The sequence below is a fragment of the Amblyraja radiata genome, chromosome 35, assembly GCF_010909765.2.
Source record: "Amblyraja radiata isolate CabotCenter1 chromosome 35, sAmbRad1.1.pri, whole genome shotgun sequence".
Classification (NCBI taxonomy): domain Eukaryota; kingdom Metazoa; phylum Chordata; class Chondrichthyes; order Rajiformes; family Rajidae; genus Amblyraja; species Amblyraja radiata.
Genome location: NC_045990.1, coordinates 11274487 through 11295087, shown reverse-complemented (window position 1 = coordinate 11295087; position 20601 = coordinate 11274487). Strand labels below are relative to the sequence as shown.

General features: G+C 44.5%; 1 protein-coding gene across 1 annotated transcript in view; it reads right to left on the bottom strand.

The window, feature by feature from the left end:
- Positions 1 to 3696: 3696 nt before the first annotated feature.
- Positions 3697 to 20601, bottom strand: part of LOC116991793 (serine/threonine-protein kinase N2-like) — a 94231-nt gene continuing 77326 nt past the window's right edge. Inside the window, exons 17-22 of the mRNA XM_033050718.1 lie at positions 18143 to 18205; positions 16666 to 16742; positions 12737 to 12879; positions 7704 to 7811; positions 6462 to 6542; positions 3697 to 3987 (exon numbers count right to left, since the gene is read on the bottom strand). Of these exons, the coding sequence (XP_032906609.1) occupies positions 3784 to 3987; positions 6462 to 6542; positions 7704 to 7811; positions 12737 to 12879; positions 16666 to 16742; positions 18143 to 18205 (676 nt within the window). The 3' untranslated portion in view covers positions 3697 to 3783. The remainder of the gene's footprint in view (positions 3988 to 6461; positions 6543 to 7703; positions 7812 to 12736; positions 12880 to 16665; positions 16743 to 18142; positions 18206 to 20601) is intronic.

Sequence of the window (20601 nt, the reverse complement as noted above, 5' to 3'; positions counted from 1 at the left end):
AAAAGTTCTTCAGAACTTTCACTGGTGTGGGGTGTTGGGGGGCTGGACCTCACAGGCTGGCTCCCGTGAGGATGTAGTAATAAGGCTCTGCAGATGCTGGTTTACAAAAGAATGCACAAAGTTCTGGAGTAACTCGTCGGGTCACGCGGCACCCTGAGAACATGGAGATTATAAAAACAGTGCAGGGGTGGGGAACAATAAGGTTGGAGGCTGTGGAGGAGAGATCGCCAGAGGTGATGAGATCAGTCTGGGAGATGGTCTTGCGTTCATCTGTGGGGTCGTGGTCAAGGGGTAGGTATCAGGAGGTGTCCGTGAGCTGGCACTTGGCCATCAGCAATTCTTTCCTGCAACTAATCTGTCCCATCCTATTCCCATTTTATAGGCACTGTCCACAAACCTCTTCAGTGCAGTCTCATCAATGTTTTGTACAGCTGCAACATGACATCCCATATTTTATACTCAATTCCTCAGCCTATCAAAGCATGCATCAAATGCCCTTTTCATTACCCGACTGACCTGTGCCACTACTTTCAGGGAGCTATGGACATGTACCCCAAGGTCCCTCTCTCTGTACATCGACATTCCTCAGGTCCCTATCATTTACTCTCTGTGTCCTGCGAGAATTTGACTTCCCAAAAAGTATGACCTCATTTTATTTAGATGTATTTTATCTAGATTAATATCCATTTGTCACCACTCTGCCCAACTTTCCAACTGATCTAAGTCCCGCTGTATTCTTGGACACCCTATTTCATTACCACAACTCCATCAGTTTTTGTGTTGTCTGCAAAATTACTAATTAGTTCACCTCCATTCTCATTCAATTTAAAAGACATTTGGACGTGTACATCGATAGAAATGGTTTAAAAGGATATGGGCCAAATGCGGGCAGGTGCGACTAGCATAGATGGGGCTTCTTGATCAACATGGGCAGGTTGGGCTGAAGGGCCCGTTTCTGTGCTGTATGAATCTATGACTGTCATATATATATGCAACAAACAGCAAAAGTTCCAGGACCGATCCCTTCCTTCAAATCACCCTCAGAACTGCTACAATCTTCTTGACCCGCAACGTCACCCATTCCTTCTCTCCAGAGATGCTGCCTGTCCCGCTGAGTTACTCTAGCATTTTGTGTCTATCTACAATTTTCTCTCTTCCTCGCTTAGCACCCAGGCATACTCATCTGGTCTTGGAGTTTTATGCATCCCAAATGCTCTCCACGCATCAGGCACTTCCTCCTTTCCGATACTGTCCCGCACCAGAATATTACCTCACCCTTCCTACATCCGAACTCTGCAGTCTCCACATCCTTCCCACTAGCAAATACCAATAAAAAGGAATTGGGAATGAAGGAACTCTCTCAGAGCCCCTGGTTCCATGTATAAAATACCCCTTTGGTCCTTGAGGGGCCTTATGCCTTCCTTAGCCACCCTCTTATTTCAAATTTACATATAAATGAAGTTATGATTATCCTTAATTCTAAATGCTAAGGTCATTCCATGCCCTACTAATGTTTGTTTTCTCCTATAAACCTCATATGCCTTGTTCAGTACCAATTTCCTGTACCTGACTCCAGCTTCCTTTTGGTTTTTCATTGACTAAACCTCCAACAACCTTCATTAACCAGGTTTCCTCAAATTTACTATCTCGTTGCACCTCACCCTTTCTCAATCTATGGCCATTCGGGTAATAATCTGTCCTCTTGTGACTGCTACCAAAGTGGATCACCACACACTTACCGACATTCTGCTGCATCTATCATGTATATGTACACTCGCTCTCTTTGCGTCCTCCTCAAGGCTCACCCTCCTCCCAGTTCGGGATGAGTGGAGCTGCTCCTGCACCTTGCCATCACGTGCAGGTCAGGCACAGGCTGGAGTTGTGTCTGCACTCTACCCTGCACTCTCCCAGCTCAGGGACAGCACTGGGTTTTGACTTGTTTAAAACAAAAACGGGAACAAAATTCACAAGTAGTAAACCAGACAAAGAACGTTCAATAAACGGAACAGGCACATCCCATTGTGGCCTCCAGAGGGAATATAGACATGGAAGAAGTACAAGGTTGAAGCAAAGGGAGCAGAGGAATGGAGGATTGAACTGGGAAGTTGCTCTGGTAAAGAGCCAGTACAACACGATGGGCCAAATGGCCTCCTGCGTTGTTACTGTTCTATAAAACATTAACCCCTGCTCCTCTTTCCACTGATTTCGCCTGACCTGCTGTGCTTAAGTTCATAACTGATAGGAGCACATTTGGGCCATTCGGCCCATCAAGTCTACTCTGCCATTCAATCATGGCTGATCTATCTTTCCCTCTTAACCCTATTCTCATGCTTTCTCCCCATAACCCCTGACAGCTGGTTTATAAAAAAAAGACACAAAGTGCTGGAATAACAGCGGGTCAGCAGCATCAGTCTGAAGAAGGAACAACCCAACTGGAAACATCACCTATCCATGTTCTCCAGAGATGTTGCCTGACCCACTGAGTTACTACAGCACTGTGTGTCTTTCAATGTTTTCTAATGTTGTATATATCCTCCCGGCTCTTATATTCTAGGCCCTGACAAATTGAAGAAATGTATCCTTTATGCTATATTCGTAATTTTATCTACCCATGCTTTACGAATCCTTGGACTTGTATACTGAGAGCCCTCTGTTTATCAATACTCCCTAGGGCTTTTGTATGTATTTTGTATGTCCTATCTAGATTAGTCCCCACACAAATCCCATTTTCCAGGAGGATTAGAGTGTGATAGATGGTAGACAAGGAGCCGTCATCAAGATGACAGTGTCACTGGTGTGTTGTTAATGAGCTGAATAAAAGACAAGTTTAGTTTAGAGATACAGTGCGGAAATAGGCTCTTCGGCCCACCGAGTCCACGCTGACCAGCGATCCCTGCACACTTACACTGTCCTACACACACGAGGAACAATTTACAATTATGCCAAGCCAATTAACCTACAAATCTGTACGTCTTTGGAATGTGGGAGGAAACCGGAGATCACGGAGAAAACCCACGCAGGTCACAGGGAGAACGTACAAACTCCGTACAGACAGCACCCGTAGTCAGGATCGAACCCGTATCTCTGGCGCTGTGAGGCAACAACTCTACCGCTGCGTCGCCGTGCCACCCCTGAAAGCAACTCTGGAAGCAAGATGGGAGTGGAATGCTTGGCCCTGCTAGAAACAATGGGAAAGTGTCAGGTAAGGACACAACAGACCTTCCATAAGGGAAAGTGACAGTGCAACTTGCTCAGAGGATGTGCGGCTGCAAGTATCCTCGGGACACAGTACAGACTGGTCTTGGTTCCTGGTACATCTGGTCAGTTTGCTTCCAAGATCTTACTTTGAAAAGCCTTTTAAAAGTATAAAGTGTGCTACGAAATACACACGAGTCATATATATATATATATACATGTGCGTGTGTGTGTGTATGTGTATATGGGTGTGTAAATATATATATACACATATATATGTATATGTATATACATATGTATGTATATATATATATATATATATGTATGTATGTATGTATGTATGTATGTATGTATGTATGTTTGTATACACACATATATATATACACACACATACACACACATACATATATATACACACACACACACACACACACACACACACACACATATATATATATATATATTTTTTTTTAAAAAGGCAAATAATTGCACCCGGAGCTCTCGCATTGCCGCTGCTTTTAAGGCTTAACGCTTTGTAAATATGAAACCAGTCTCTCGCATGGTTTGGAACAAGGAGGCCACTTAACATTAACAGTTATCAGAGACGTAATCAAAGTCACTGAACATGAGCTGCTCGTTCTCGCTGAGAATCCGGGGCTCCCTTGGAGGGGTCAGTTTCGCTTCTTCGGCCGTAAACTCCTCATCAAAATTGCTGACATCTTCCCGATCCTTGATGGTGGGGACGAAAGGCGGCTTCACTTTCTTTGCCAGCAAGCCTTCCCAATCTATTTCCTGAGAATTTTAAGCAGCCAGGGAGTTCAACGTTATTTTCAGCGTAGGAAACAAGAATGGAAAATCAACATCCATTTGAAATATTCGGAGAAACATTTCTCCAAAAATGCGAGGCTAATTAATGCCGGCCACATAACTTCAAGTCTATTTTTGGTGTAAACCAGCATCTGCAGTTCCTTCCTACACATAACATCATGCACTACCCATGCACAGGATTTTTAATTGGAGAGTTTTAAAGCCAACAGAATGTTTTATGGAACAGAACAGGTCCACCATCGATTTCCTGGCACCCTTGGTTCCAGAACCTTGCCGGATTACCCATTTCGCCAGACCAACAGAGGTGAGGTAATAATAATAATTCAATACACCTCTGACCCACTAACTACGCTCCCCGCCTCGCACCCGTGTCTCTAAAGCTAGAAACCTGAATAAAAAAATAACAATGAACAAAGAAGCAAACAATTAACTCTTTCAGCACACAGGCATGGAAAGAGTGTGTACCACAAGCAATGCTCTGGTAATTTCGTCTGGATTAAAGGAAGTGCCGGACCATCAGTTGCTGGAAAATTGGTGGTGGACCTGTTGCTCTTAGATCAGGATAAATTCAACACCAAGGTTACACATTATAAACATACATCCAGGAAAACCTGTGGTAAGAGGGCAATTATAGATAAAATTTGTTAAACCCAGAATCATTTTACAGGCAAATGTATTAAATATTTAAAATAAAACAATAATTGTTAATATCTATAGATATCTCTTGCTTGGTCAACATTAAAAATAGCTAAAAGTGAGATGTAGAAACAAGGAACTGCATATACTGTTTATAAAAAAGACACAAAGTGTTGGAGTAACTAAACTGGTCACACAGCTTCTGGAGAATACTGATAGATGGTGTTTGGGTTGGGACCCTATTTCAGACTGATTGTAAAGAGAGGGAGGGGGAGGGAAGAAAGCTTGAAGAGAAGATGGGCAGGACAAAGCCTGGTAGGTAATATGTGTTCCCGAAACCCTGGGGTAAAAGACTACGTGTGTTCACACTATCTGCACCCCTCATGATTTCTCCACCTCTATAAGATCACCCTGCAGATTCCAGCACTGCAGAATAGAGCCCAAGGCCCTCCAATCCTCTAAGAGGTCACTCCCCATCCTCTGATGCTCCAGGGAAAACAGTCCAAGATTGTCTATCCTCTTCTTTCAGCTATTTCTCTATAATCCAGTAAGCATTCCAATAAACCTCTTCTGCCGTCTCTCCAAAGCATCCACATCCTTCCAGTTTTGGAGTGACCAGAGCTGCACACAAATACCCTAAATGCAGCATAACCAAAGTGCTATAAATGTGCAACATGACTTCCTAGATCGTACACACAATGCATTAACTGATGAAGACAAACCTACCATGTACCTTCTTATGTTGCCACTTTCAGGGAGCTATGGACTTAAGTTTCCAATATCCCTATACACACCAATGCGGTTAAGGGCCTTGCCGTTAAATGTATACCTTCCCCTTACATTCAACCTCCCAAAGTGCAATTTCTCACACTTGCTCAGGTAAAACTCCATCTGACATTTCTCTGCATATTCCCATAGCCGATCTATATCCCCCTGTACATTTCAAAAGCTTTCCTCACTGTCCACAACTACACCAACTTTGGAGTAACTCAGAAGAAGGGTTACGACCCAAAACGTCACCTATTCCTTTTCTCCAGAGATGCTGCCTGGCCCGCTGAGAAATAGGCAACGTTTCGGGCCAAAACCCTGCTTCAGAGTCTGAGTCTGAAGAAGGGTTTCGGCCCGAAAAGTTGCCTATTTCCTTCGCTCCATAGATGCTGCTGCACCCGCTGAGTTTCTCCAGCACTTTTGTCTACCTTCGATTTTCCAGCATCAGCAGTTCCTTCTTAATCATTTATGTAGATCACAACAACAGAAGTCCCAGCACAAATTAGCTGAGGAACTCCACAGGTCAGACTTCTCCCGCGATAGAATAACACCCATTCACCACAACCTTGTCTTCTATGAGTAAATCAATTTGGAATCCAAAGGACCAAGTCACCATTGATCCCATGCATCTTAATCTTGTAGATCAGTTTACCCTGAGCGACTTTATTGAATGCCTTGCAGTAAACCATGCAGACATCCGATGCCTAACCCTCATCGATTATCTTCGTCGCCTCCTTAAAACTCAGTCATATCATCTGCTATAATATTGTAATTCCCCCCTCATGGAAGAGGTTGATAAGCCTGTCGATCCACTGAAAATCAAGGTATCTGGAACAGATAAAATCTCTGACAAAAGTATTGTTCTTCAAATTCTGACCCTCATCTCATTCCATCTGTTTTTTCCAGTGAAGTAATGTGGAAACAGGTCACACTTTCAGAAGTTTGATTTGACTCATTTTAAAAATTTACAGTGACAGGATAAAGAGCAGCCAAGAGTTGGAAGAGAACAGAGGGCTTGTTATTCCTCGACTCACCTTAAAGAACGGCTGTTTCTTCACTTCTTCTGCGTCTCGTTCACTGGATCCTAGCCGACGTTCCGGGTTCCTGCGTAGCAGCTGGATACCAACATAAACACTGTCAATACTCAGCCACGTTATAAATCAGTTCCAAAATCAGCACTCTGTCTTTAAAACCCCCTTCTTCCTTACGCGCTTTTGTACGACAATACAGTAAACCCTCATTTTTACACCTTGATGGTATGAGTAATACTATCAATGCTGTCTGATTGACACTAGACAAAAGGTGCAGGAGTAGGCCATTCTGCCCTTTGAGCCAGCACCGCCATTCAATGTGATCATGGCTGATCAGGTACAATCAGTACTCCGTTCCTGCCTTTTCCCCATATCCCCTATCTAGCTCCATCTTGAAAGTATCCAGAGAACCGGCCTCCACCGCCCTCTGAGGCAGAGAATCCCACAGACTCACAACTCTCTGTGATTGCTGGCAGAGTCTCTCATGGAGTTATACAGCATGGAAACAGGCCCTTCAGCCCAACTTGCCCATGCTGACAAACGTGTCCCACCTGCTGGCATTTGGCCCATATCCATCTAAACCTGTGGGCTAAAGGTCCTGTTCCTATATTGTGCTGTTCTATATTGCAAGTCAAGTCAAGAGAGTTTTTTGTCATGTGTCCCAGATAGGACAATGAAATTCTTGCTTGCTGCAGCACAACAGAATATTGTAGGCATAAATACAGAACAGTTCAGTGTGTCCATATAGCATAGACCATATAAATACACGCATAAATAAACAGATAAAGTGCAATAAGCTGTTATAGTTCAGAGTTTGTTTGAAGTTGTGTTTAATAGCCTGATGGCTGTGGGGAAGAAGCTGATCCTGAACCTGGATGCTGCAGATTTTAGGCTCCTGTACCTTCTACCTGATGGCAGCGGAGAGATGAGTGTGTGGCCAGGATGGTGTGGGTCCTTGATGATGTTGGCAGCCTTTTTGAGGCAGCGACTGCGATAGATCCCTTCGATGGTGGGGAGGACAGAGCCAATGATGGACTGGGCAGTGGTCACAACTTTCGGCATTCTTTTCTGCTCCTGGACACTCATTTAGGACAATAATCCAATCAATCGCCCCAATTACAGCTCTCTACCCCTTCCCTATTTCATTCTTGTTTACCCCTCATCATCTGCTCACTCTGTCCTTGAATTGGCTCAGATGTTAAAAAGTACCAACACATAGAAAGAAGAGATAAATAGATCGCTTACCCTTCTCATTATGGCAATGGCTTCTGAAGACAGGAACCTGGGGTATCGCACCTCATCATTGACAATACTGTCAAACACCTCCTCTTCATCATCTCCAGGGAACGGTGACTGCAAAACAGACTGAAAGTCAGTATATTAATAGCTCTATGAAAAGAATTCAATATGGCTTTGTGTAGGAAAGAACTGCAGATGCTGGTTTACATCAAAGGTAGACACAAAATACTGGAGTAACGTCAGAGCAAAAGACACGAAACGTCACACATTCCTTCTCTCCAGAGATGCTGCCTGTCCCGCTGAGTTACTCCAGCATTTAGTGTCTACTTTCAATATGGATTTATGTGGATTGATAGTGCATGGATTTCAGACTCCTGTAACTTCTACCTGATGGCAGCGGAGAGATGAGTGTGTGGCTTAGTTCACCAGGTAAATGCTGACAACACCAGCCACACTTAGGCACATCCTCACTGTGTGTAAAGTAAGCCTCTCCCAAGGACAGTACACCTGGAGACATAATCAAGTGCTCAAATGCCTGGCAGCGACTCTGGAACGTAGGAGAACAGCCACCAATGCCCTGCAGTCCAGAACAACCAACCCAGTTAAGACAATTGCCTTTGTTCGGGCGGGGGGGGGGGGGGGGGGGAACAAAGGCAATAGAAAATTCCACCAAGGACCAGGTTTGGACAGCTGGGGGCAGCCCGGGAATGGCAGATGCTGGTGGATGTGGACCAACGGCTTACAGTTCCATCAGAAATAGCCATCACCAACTTGAAGCCTGATCTTGTCCCCTGGTCGAACTCTCAGTGCATGGTGTATTTTGTGGAGCTCACCGTCCCTTGGGAGGATGCTGTGCAGGAAGCCTTCGAAAGAAAGAAACTGCGATATACAGAGCTTGCAGCGGAGGCAGAACAGCGGGGCTGGAGAGCTAAGATCTGCCGGGTAGAAGTTGGATGTCGAGGATTCGTGGCAACATCCACCTTAAGACTGATGAAAGACCTGGGGATCAGCGGACAAGCCCAACGCCAGGCCATCAAAGAAACATCACGGGTGGCAGAGTGGAGTAGCCAGTGGCTCTGGCTGAAGAGGAAAGACCCCATTTGGTCTCCCAAATAACCGACCAGACAGATGCAGAGGGGGGTGGTTCTGCGACGCCAGAATGCACCGCTGAGCCTACTGGAGACGTCGTGGGTTCAATCAGCGAAACGTCGATGAAAGTAGGTGCCCATTTGATAACCCCAATGACGTGTCTGTCTAGCCTTTCTCAACATCGGAGGAGCATAGGCGAGTGCAGAAGGCTCCCATCACCATCGGGAGTAAATTGATATTTGGCACTTTGGACTTTTAACATCTAGTCCTGTGTATTTGTAAACATGACCATTGGGTACCCATCCACACTAATTCCATTCAGAGTCATGGGGCCATACAGCATGGAAAGAGGCCCTTCAGCCCAACTCGCCCATGCCAACCAAGTTGTTTAATTGAGCTAGTCCCACTTGTCTGCAGTGGGACCATATCCTTCCAAACCTGTACTGATCCAGTATCTTAATTGTACCCCCCTCTGCCACTTCCTCTGGCAGCTCGTTCAAAGCACACACCATCCGCCATGTGAAAAAGTTCAGTCTCAACTGGGTGGTCTTTGCAGATTCCTCCTGAGACTACGTAGATTTCTCTAGGTATTCTGGTTTCCTCCCACATCCCAAAGACATGCGGGTTGGGAAGTTACTTGGTCCTGGCATATAGAGAGGATTTTAGGAGGGGTGAAACTGATGGTAATGTAAGAACAGAAATTCATGTTCATAAGTTATAAGACATAAGTTATAGGACATTATTCAAACATAATGGATAGGACAGGCTTGGAGGGATATGGACCAAAAACAGGCAGGTGGGACAATTGTAGCTGGGACATGTGGCCGGTGTAGGCCAGTTGGGCCAAAGGGCCTGTTTCCACACTGTATCACTCTGTGACTATGAAGAGCAGAATTGGGTAATTCGGCCCATCAAGTCTACTCTGCCATTTAATCATGGCTGATCTATCTTCCCTTCTCAACCCCATTCTCCCCATCCCTGACACCCATACTAATCAAGAATATATCTATCTATCTCTGCCTTCAAAATATCCATTGACTTGGCCTTCACAGCCTTCTGTGGCAAAGAATTCCACAGATTCACCAACCCTCTGACAAAATAAATTCCTCCTCATCTCCTACCTGAAGGAATGTCCTTTAAATCTGAGGCTCGGACGGCTGGTCCTAGACTCTCCCACTAGCGGAAAAATCCTCTCCACATCCACTCTATCCTGGCCTTTCACTATTCGTTAAGTTTCAATGAGTTCCCCACTTATCCTTCTAAACTCCAGCAAGTAGAGGGCGAGTGCTGTTAAATACTCATCATAGGTTAACCCACTCAGTCCTGGGATCATTCTCGTAAACATCCTCTGGACACTCTCCATCTCCAGCACAACCTTCCTCAGATATGGGGGCCGATGAGGAAGTTACTCACTACACATCTTCCTTGCTAATTAATCCAATCCATCCGTCTGCGCATTATAGCATAGTTATAAATATCAACTGCATATCATCATCTAATGTTATAGAAACATAGAAATTAGGTGCAGGAGTAGGCCATTCGGCCCTTCGAGCCTGCACCGCCATTCAATATGATCATGGCTGATCATCCAACTCAGTATCCCGTACCTGCCTTCTCTCCATACCCTCTGATCCCCTTAGCCACAAGGGCCACATCTAACTCCCTCTTAAATATAGCCAATGAACTGGCCTCGACTACCCTCTGTGGCAGGGAGTTCCAGAGATTCACCACTCTCTGTGTGAAAAAAGTTCTTCTCATCTCGGTTTTAAAGGATTTCCCCCTTATCCTTAAGCTGTGACCCCTTGTCCTGGACTTCCCCAACATCGGGAGCAATCTTCCTGCATCTAGCCTGTCCAACCCCTTAAGAATTTTGTAAGTTTCTATAAGATCCCCTCTCAATCTCCTAAATTCTAGAGAGTATAAACCAAGTCTATCCAGTCTTTCTTCATAAGACAGTCCTGACATCCCAGGAATCAATCTGGTGAACCTTCTCTGCACTCCCTCTATGGCAATAATGTCCTTCCTCAGATTTGGAGACCAAAACTGTACGCAATACTCCAGGTGTGGTCTCACCAAGACCCTGTACAACTGCAGTAGAACCTCCCTGCTCCTATACTCAAATCCTTTTGCTATGAAAGCTAACATACCATTCGCTTTCTTCACTGCCTGCTGCACCTGCATGCCCACTTTCAATGACTGGTGTACCATGACACCCAGGTCTCGCTGCATCTCCCCTTTTCCTAGTCGGCCACCATTTAGATAATAGTCTGTTTTCCTGTTTTTGCCACCAAAATGGATAACCTCACATTTATCCACATTATACTGCATCTGCCAAACATTTGCCCACTCACCCAGCCTATCCAAGTCACCTTGCAGTCTCCTAGCATCCTCCTCACAGCTAACACTGCCCCCCAGCTTAGTGTCATCCGCAAACTTGGAGATATTGCCTTCAATTCCCTCATCCAGATCATTAATATATATTGTAAATAGCTGGGGTCCCAGCACTGAGCCTTGCGGTACCCCACTAGTCACTGCCTGCCATTGTGAAAAGGACCCGTTTACTCCTACTCTTTGCTTCCTGTTTGCCAGCCAGTTCTCTATCCACATCAATACTGAACCCCCAATGCCGTGTGCTTTAAGTTTGTAAACTAATCTCTTATGTGGGACCTTGTCGAAAGCCTTCTGGAAGTCCAGATACACCACATCCACTGGTTCTCCCCTATCCACGCTACTAGTTACATCCTCGAAAAATTCTATAAGATTCGTTGCACAATCATAATGTTGCACAATCATAAAGCAATAGGGGGTTACTGATCAATAATTGTGTGGTATTTAAGTGCCACTTAATCAAACCCATGGTGATTTATCAGCAGAGAAGGCAGAACACTGGAATTCTCAGTAAGTCTCATCTTACCTTCACTTTAGGAGATTGCTGAGTGAATTATTAATGAATTCAAGCAATGGTGCCTTGGACTAAAATTACACCTTTGACTTATTTATGACTCCAGGCACCAGCCGGTCCACAGACAAACTTGACTCTGATATTGGAGAGGAAAGACACAAGGTGCTGGATTAAACTAAGGGTTAGGCAGCATCCCTGGAAAACATGGACAGGTGCCATTTCGGGTCGGGACCCTTCTTCAGGCTGATTCACTCCGATATTGTTCACCCTTTTTACCTCTCACTTCCACTTCGTCACTGGCATCCAGAATATATTGATTAAGGAAAGAACATCATCTGGGAAAACCTAAATTGAGAATTTTAATTGAGGCGGCATAATGGCGCAGCTGTAGAGTTGTTGCCTTACAGCGCCAGAGATCCAGGTTCCATCCTGAGTTCCGCCGCTTTCTGTACGGAGTTTGTACTTTCATCCCACGACCTGCGTGGGATTTGTCCGGGTGCTTCGGTTTCCTCCCACACTCCAAAGCATACAGGTTTGTAGGTTAATCGGCTTTGGTAAAATGGTAAATTGTTCCTTGTGTGTAGGACAGTGTTAGTGTGCGGGGATCGCTGGTCGGCGTGGACTCGGTGGGCACTATCCTATACACTGGGGACAATTTATAATATTACCGTAGCCAATTAACCTACACACCTGTACGTCTTTGGACTGTGGAAGGAAACCGGAGCACCTGGAGAAAACCCACGTAATCACAGGAAGAAAGCACAAACTCCGTACGGACAGCAGCCTTAGTCAGTATTGAACCCGAGCCTCTGGTACTACTGTGCTGGCCTGAAATTATTATTATTGGCCCGAAATCCTTACTTACCCACTCAGTACTTTGATTACTCAACACTGCGTGATTATGTGCAGTTGACATCTGCATGAATGGCATAACAAACAAATATCTGCAATAGATTTATTAGCAAGGAAGAGGCTGAGAACTACCTCGTTCCCACCAAAAAATGGAAAATGATAATAATTTTATGTAATAATGATCGATGAGACTCACCTCTCCCACCAACATCTCATAGATAAGGACACCGAGTCCCCACCAGTCCACTGCCCTTGTGTACGAAGTGTCTGTCAGAACCTCAGGAGCAAGGAACTCAGGCGTCCCGCAGAAGGTGCTTGTCCGTTCTCCATAGCCCATACCTGCAGTGATCAAACAGATGCTGCAAAGTTTTGCTATCGCCCAGTTTAAATTCAACACATTGAGAAATTTACAACGAAGACCTAAAATATTCCAAGCATCACTGGCCTGTGTGGAATCTGTATTGAAACTTATTGAATAGTGAAAGGCTTATATAGAGTGGATGTGGAAGGGTCAAGGAACGAGCGTTCACGTCACGGTCCTGTTTTCACCAATCTTTCCACCACCATGCACAAGAAGAAGTAAATGTGGATAGGATGTTTCCACTAGTGGGAGAGTTTAGGACCAGAGGTCATAGCCTCAGAATAAAAAGACATTCCTTTAGGAAGGAGATGAGAAATAATTTCTTTATCAGAGGGTGGTGAATCAGTACAAGGCAGTGGAGGCTGTCAATGGATATTTTTATGGCAGAAATAGATAGATTCTTGATTAGTATAGGTGTCAGGGGTTATGGGGAGAAAGCAGGAGAATGGGGTTGAGAGGGAAAGATAGATCAGCCATGATTGAATGGCGGAGTAGACTTGATGGACCAAATGGCTTAATTCTGCTTTAGAACTTATGAATCATGAAAAGGCTTAAAGAGAGTTACAACAGGGACAGTCATTACACGTGTAGCAGTCAGATACTTATAACCTCAGAATTTAAGGGTGCTCTTTTACAAAGGAGATGAGGATAAACTCCTTGAGTCAGAGGATGGTTAATCTGTGGAACTCATTGCCACAGAGGGCTGTGGAGGCCAAGTCAGTAGATATTTTTAAGGCTGAGATAGACAAATTCTTGATTAGAGGTGTCAAGGGTTATGGGGAGAAGGCAGGAAAATGGGATTAGGAGGCAGAGATCAGCCATGATTAAATGGTTGACGATGGGCCGAATGGCCTAATTCTACTATAACTTGTGAACATGTAAACTCACATTAGAATTCTACTTAGATTAAAGCACATAATTCAGGCTATCAAATCAAATCTCGGGTAGACCAATGTCACTGGAATAAATCTGATTATCAGATTACTGTTTGTACAAAGTGCTAAAGGTAGGATAAGATATTTTGTGTGTATCTTTGGCATAAATGAGCATCTGCAGTTCCTTTTTATTACATGCTGAATTTACGCTTCATCTCAGATGGATGGCAATAGAAAATCAATGGCATTATTTCAAAGATTTGTTTTCCTGGCATGCCAGCCACTTATAATCTGTCTATATCGCTTTGCCAGAATGTTGAAGTAAATGATTCATTAATTTACTTCTTTGACTTGTTTATGTCAATAGTCAACAGATCAATAGATTTTATATCTACATTGTAGCATTAACGTACATGTCCACAGTGTACAATAGTCCCCGAGGATTGGCGTACTGCGCATGTTGTTCCATTGTTTAAATAGGGTTCTAAGAGTAAACCTAGCAATTATAGACCTGTTAGTTTGACTTCAGTGGTGGGCAAATTAATGGAAAAGATACTTAGAGATAATATATATAAGCATCTGGATAAACAGGGTCTGATTAGGAACAGTCAACATGGATTTGTGCCTGGAAGGTCATGTTTGACTAATCTTCTTGAATTTTTTGAAGAGGTTACTAGGGAAATTGACGAGGGTAAAGCAGTGGATGTTGTCTATATGGACTTCAGTAAGGCCTTTGACAAGGTTCCTCATGGAAGGTTGGTTAAGAAGGTTCAACTGTTGGGTATAAATGCAGGAGTAGCAAGATGGATTCAACAGTGGCTGAATGGGAGACGCCAGAGGGTAATGGTGGATGGCTGTTTGTCGGGTTGGAGGCAGGTGACTAGTGGGGTGCCTCAGGGATCTGTGTTGGGTCCTTTGTTGTTTGTCATGTACATCAATGATCTGGATGAAGGTGTGGTAAATTGGATTAGTAAGTATGCAGATGATACCAAGATAGGGGGTGTTGTGGATAATGAAGAGGATTTCCAAAGTCTACAGAGTGATTTAGGCCATTTGGAAGAATGGGCTGAAAGATGGCAGATGGAGTTTAATGCTGATAAATGTGAGGTGCTACACCTTGGCAGGACAAATCAAAATAGGTACATGGTAAATGGTAGGGAATTGAAGAATGCAGTTGAACAGAGGGATCTGGGAATAACTGTGCATAGTTCCTTGAAGGTGGAATCTCATATAGATAGGGTGGTAAAGAAAGCTTTTGGTATGCTAGCCTTTATAAATCAGAGCATTGAGTATAGAAGCTGGGATGTAATGTTAAAATTGTACAAGGCATTGGTGAGACCAAATCTGGAGTATGGTGTACAATTTTGGTCGCCCAATTATAGGAAGGATGTCAACAAAATAGAGAGAGTACAGAGGAGATTTACTAGAATGTTGCCTGGGTTTCAACAACTAAGTTACAGAGAAAGGTTGAATAAGTTAGGTCTTTATTCTCTGGAGCACAGAAGGTTAAGGGGGGACTTGATAGAGGTCTTTAAAATGATGAGAGGGATAGACAGAGTTGATGTGGACAAGCTTTTCCCTTTGAGAATAGGGAAGATTCAAACAAGAGGACATGACTTCAGAATTAAGGGACAGAAGTTTAGGGGTAACATGAGGGGGAACTTCTTTACTCAGAGAGTGGTAGCGGTGTGGAATGAGCTTCCAGTGGAAGTGGTGGAGGCAGGTTCGTTGGTATCATTTAAAAATAAATTGGATAGGCATATGGATGAGAAGGGAATGGAGGGTTATGGTATGAGTGCAGGCAGGTGGGACTAAGGGAAAATAATTGTTCGGCACGGACTTGTAGGGCCGAGATGGCCTGTTTCCGTGCTGTGATTGTTATATGGTTTGTTATATGGTTACTAGGTACTGGTCCTCCTTGGGTTATGACATGGTTCCATTATTGAGAACTAATAGAGTGGAGCGGTGGGGCAGGGGTAGAGTTGCTGTCTTACAGCACCAGAGACCCGGGTTCCATCCCGACTCTGGGTGCTGTCTGCATGGAGTTTGTACGTGTTCCCCATAACCTGTGTGGGTTTTCTCCGGGAGCTCGGGTTTTCACCGGGAGCTCAGCTTTCCTCCCACACTACAAAGACGTACAGATTTGTAGGTTAATCGTCGATGTAAACATAGTAAAATTATCCCTAGTTAGTGTGCGGGGACTGCTGGTCGGTGTGGGCCTGTTTCACGCTGTATCTCTAAACCAAACTACTTGTATCCCAAAGAGTTTACAAATGGGAAATATGGCCTCCTGCCAATATATTTAAACAAAAATATCGGCCAACCAAGGGTAACATAGTTAAACCAAGGGTGTTTGCTTCAACCATTCTGATATCGCTTTGAACCGAGTTCCCAGCCAGCAGAACATGCCTGCAGCCCCGCAGCAGATCCATCCATCTTCCAAATGCTTGCTCCACTGTGTGGGTCCTACATAAATCAGGTGTTGATGACCTATGGAATACTTGTACCTTCAGCTGAGACAATAATAGATGTTGTAAATAGCTAAAACCTTGGCCATGACGTATTCCACCAAGGGCCAAAAAGGACCATTAATTATATTGGCGAGACGGATTCCACGTACTATTCCACCTGCTGTTTCTCCAATATCTTGTACAGCTGCAAAATTAAGCTCCAACTCGTATTGTATGCTCCAATTAATAAGGCAAGCGAGCCATATGCCTTCTTCACCACTCTGTCTATCTTCATCACCATTTTGGAGGAACTAGAAACTTGTACCCCTGGGTCTCTCTTCCCCACAACACTCTCCAGGGCCCCGTCATTCACTGTATAAATGGCAGTTACTGACCCAGGTCTGAAGAGAGGGATCGTTTTAGTAGAAGTGACACCAACCTTCCTTGCAGAGTCCAAAATCAGCAATTTTCACATAACCCTGTGTGTCCAAGAGCAAGTTGTCGAGCTTCAGGTCTCTGCAGGAACAACAGTCATATTATTGTTGTCTAACATGAAGTAGCAATAATTTGGGAATAGTTTGAAGTAAAAAAATAAGCAAAACATTCAGCGTTATTAAAAAATACAACCTGCGAAGGCAATTAATTTAAATAGCCCCTGAGTAAGGAAACATCCTAACAGTCAGCAATTATGCCTACTTCTGAGTTCTCCAGCCTGTTGGTGTCCCTCAGTAATGTCTTTAGTTTAGTTTAGTTTAAAGATTCAGCGCGGAAACAGGCCCTTCGGCCCACCAAGTCCATGCCGATCAGCAATCCCCGCACACTAACACTATCCTACACACACTAGGGACAATTTTCACATTTACACCACACCAATTAACCTACAAACCTGTACGTCTTTGGAGTGTTGGAGGAAACCGAAGATCTTGGGGAAAACCCATGCAGGTCACGGGGAGAACGTACAAACTCCGTACAGACAGCGCCCGTAGTCAGGATTGAACCCGGGTCTCTGGCGCTGCAAGCGTTGTAAGGCAGCAACTGTGCTGCCCTATCTGTCTCAACATCTCTCATTCTTCAAGCTCCACAGTGGTGGACCTGGATGGAGCAGCAACAGGTGGAATCTAATCCTAGTGGGCGCAAGGTAATGCATTTTGGAAGGATTAATGAGGTGGTGAAGACAAACAGGTAATCGGTTTTGAGAGGACAAGAACAATGAGTGCTCGGGCCCTAGAGGGTATTGAGAAACAGAGAGACCTTTGTGTGCAGCTCCAAAGATCCTTGATGGTGGCCGTACAGGTAGATTAATTGGTGAAGAAGACACACAGAATAGTGGCCTTTATTAGCTGGGGCACACGAAGGTCATGGTACAAATTAGACAAAGCATTGGTTGAGCCACAACTGTAGTGCCGTGCAGGGAGAGAGGCCGAGAGGACAGAACGATGGGAGGAGGAGGCGGGAGCGGTCAAGCGGGAAGTGGACAAAGTCACCACCAACAGCAAGAAGAGCAGCAGGTGAGAGGGGAGGAAGCCCCAAGGTGTCCCTGTGTGTCCTGTCAGTGGTGGCCCCAGAGCCTACAATGTGAGCAGCAACAAGAGCCGTGTCACTGGACCACGTGGTGGGTGAAGAAGGGCTCGCTGGTGAACCTTGCAAGTCGGTGGTGGGATCAGAAGCCGGCACCCTAAACGGCCGGGGAGACGGTGCGAGCCAGGAGTGGCATGGGCAGGTCCACCGCTATATCCAACATCCATTATAAAGGGTCCGTTAAAACGAGGGTTTACTGTATTAAATTGAGCCGCAAACTTGTTGATAAGACACAAAAAGCTGGAGTAACTCAGCGGGACAGGCAGCATCTCTGGAGAGAAGGAATGGGTGACGTTTCGGATCGAGACCCTTCTTGTGAGGTATAAAAATTATCTAACCTGTACACAATTTTGTTGTCATGTAGAAACTGTAATCCAAGAACAACACATGCAGAGTAGAACCTGCAGAGAAAAAATAATAAAACATTTGCACATTATTTTTAATTGACGTCACATTGCATTATCAAACAACAAGTTTGTTGACAGACTAATCCCCACACAGTTTCTTCCATTACAGTCCAATGATGCAGCTCTATAAGACTTTGGTTGGACCACATTTGGAGTATTGCGTGCAGTTCTGGTCACCCCATTACAGGAAGGATGTGGAGGCTTTGCAGAGGATGGAGAGGAGGTTCACCAGATTGCTGCCTGGATTAGAGCGTATCAGATACAAGGAGAGGTTGAATAAACAAATTGTTTTCTCTGGAACGTCAGGGGTTGATGGCAGACTTAATGAAGGTATATAAAATAATGAGAGGCAAATAGGGCAGACAGAAGCTTTTGGTGTCCAACACTAGAGGGCATAGCTATAAAGTGAGAGAGGGAAAGTTTAATGTTGCACGGGGCGCAAGAGTGGTGGGGGCCTGGAAGGCATTGCCAGGGGTGGTGCTGGAGGCAGATATGATAGTGCCGTTCAAGAAGCTTTTAGCTAGGCACACGGTGAATCTGTGGAATTATTTGCCACAGAAGGCTGTGGAGGACAAGTCAGTGGATAGTTTAAGGCAGAGATAGATTGATTCTTGATCAGTACAGGTTTTGGGGTGGAGGCAGGAGAATGGGGTTAGGAGGAAGAGATAGATTAGCCATGATTGAATGGCGGAGTAGACTTGATGGGCCGAATGGCCTAATTCTATTCCTATTCCTTATGACATGTGACCTTATGAAGTGCAAGTAATATGGATCATGTACAGGCAGATAAGATCAGTTTAACTTGGCGTCATGTTCGGCACAAACATTGTGGGCTGACGGGCCTGTTTCTGTGCTGTACTGTACTATCTTCGATGTTCTATACATATCCAATCTCAAGAGAGCATTGAAAAGATTTAAGCGCTCATGGTGCACACAGGCCAGGCCAGTTATGGGAGGCATATTTCATATCAAGGAGACCCAACTGTACTCAGCTTCCTTCACAGACATAAAACTCTCGGGTCTACATTATCTTTTCTCATATTGCGCTCCTCCTAATACCATTCAATTGTTCTAAATTTCTCTCAAGGTTGCTTTGTTTGATCAGTTTGCATTTGTGATCATCCAAGGACAAGGACGGAGGATAGCGAGATCACACAAACCAACCCCCCTTCCATTGACTCCATCTACACCTCACGCTGCCTCGGCAAGGCCAGCAGCATAATCAAGGACAAGTCTCACCCCGGTCACTCCCTCTTCTCCCCTCTCCCATCAGGCAAGGGGTACAGAAGTGTGAAAACGTACACCTCCAGATTCAGGGACAGTTTCTTCCCAGCTGTTACCAGGCAACTGAACCATCCTACCAACAGCTAGAGAGCAGTCCTGAACTACTATCTACTTCATTGGAGACCCTCAGTCTATCTTTGATCAGACTTTACTGGCTCTATCTTGCACTAAACGTGATTCACGTTATTCCTTTATCATGTGGATGGCTCGATTGTAATCATGTATTGTCCTTCCGCTGACTGGTTAGGCAACAAATGCTTTTCACTGCACCCCAGTACACGTGACAATAAACTAAACTAAACCGTGCAAAGAATACTAATATACAGGTGCAGTTTGTGATCAAGGAGGTGGTGGTGTTAGGGCTCTTGAAGGTGGATAAATCCCCAAGGTCTGATGTGGGTTAGCAAATAGAAAAAAAATATCTACGAAAGAATCTTGTGAATCTAACAGGGTACCACTGGGGTTTTTTCTGGTGCTGTAAGGTTTTTGGGTTTGTTTTTAAGGCTTGGAAGAATTTTCTTTACTCAAACAGCACTGCAGACAAAACTGCGCACAAAACTATGAGTATGGTACCCCACTTTGCAAGGATTTCTTTACTCTTGCATTTTATGAACTGGAATGGCGAATACCCACAACACAACAATGTTAAGGAAAGAACTGCAGATGCAGTTTACATTGAAGATCGATACAAAATGCTTGAGTAATTCAGTGGGACAGGCAGCATCTCTGGATGAAAGGAATGGGTGATGTTTCGGGTCGACACCCTTCTTCAGATGGGTTTTAAACAATATTTACTAGTTTCTCACTATTTAAAAAAACTCTAACCTGGCAGCCTACTTTAGTGCACATTATATACACATGAATGACTGACACAGGGAGCCAATCTGGGAGAACAAAGGCACAACTGCCAGTCTGTGAATCACTTGTTTAAAACCATTTATAGAAAACAGGTGCAGGAGTAGGCCATTCAGCCCTTTGAGCCAGCACCGCCATTCAATATGATCATGGCTGATCATCCTAAATCAGTACCCTGTTCAAGCCTTTTCCCCAAATCCCTTGATTCCCATGGCCCGAAGAACTTAATCGAACTCTCTCCCATGAAAACA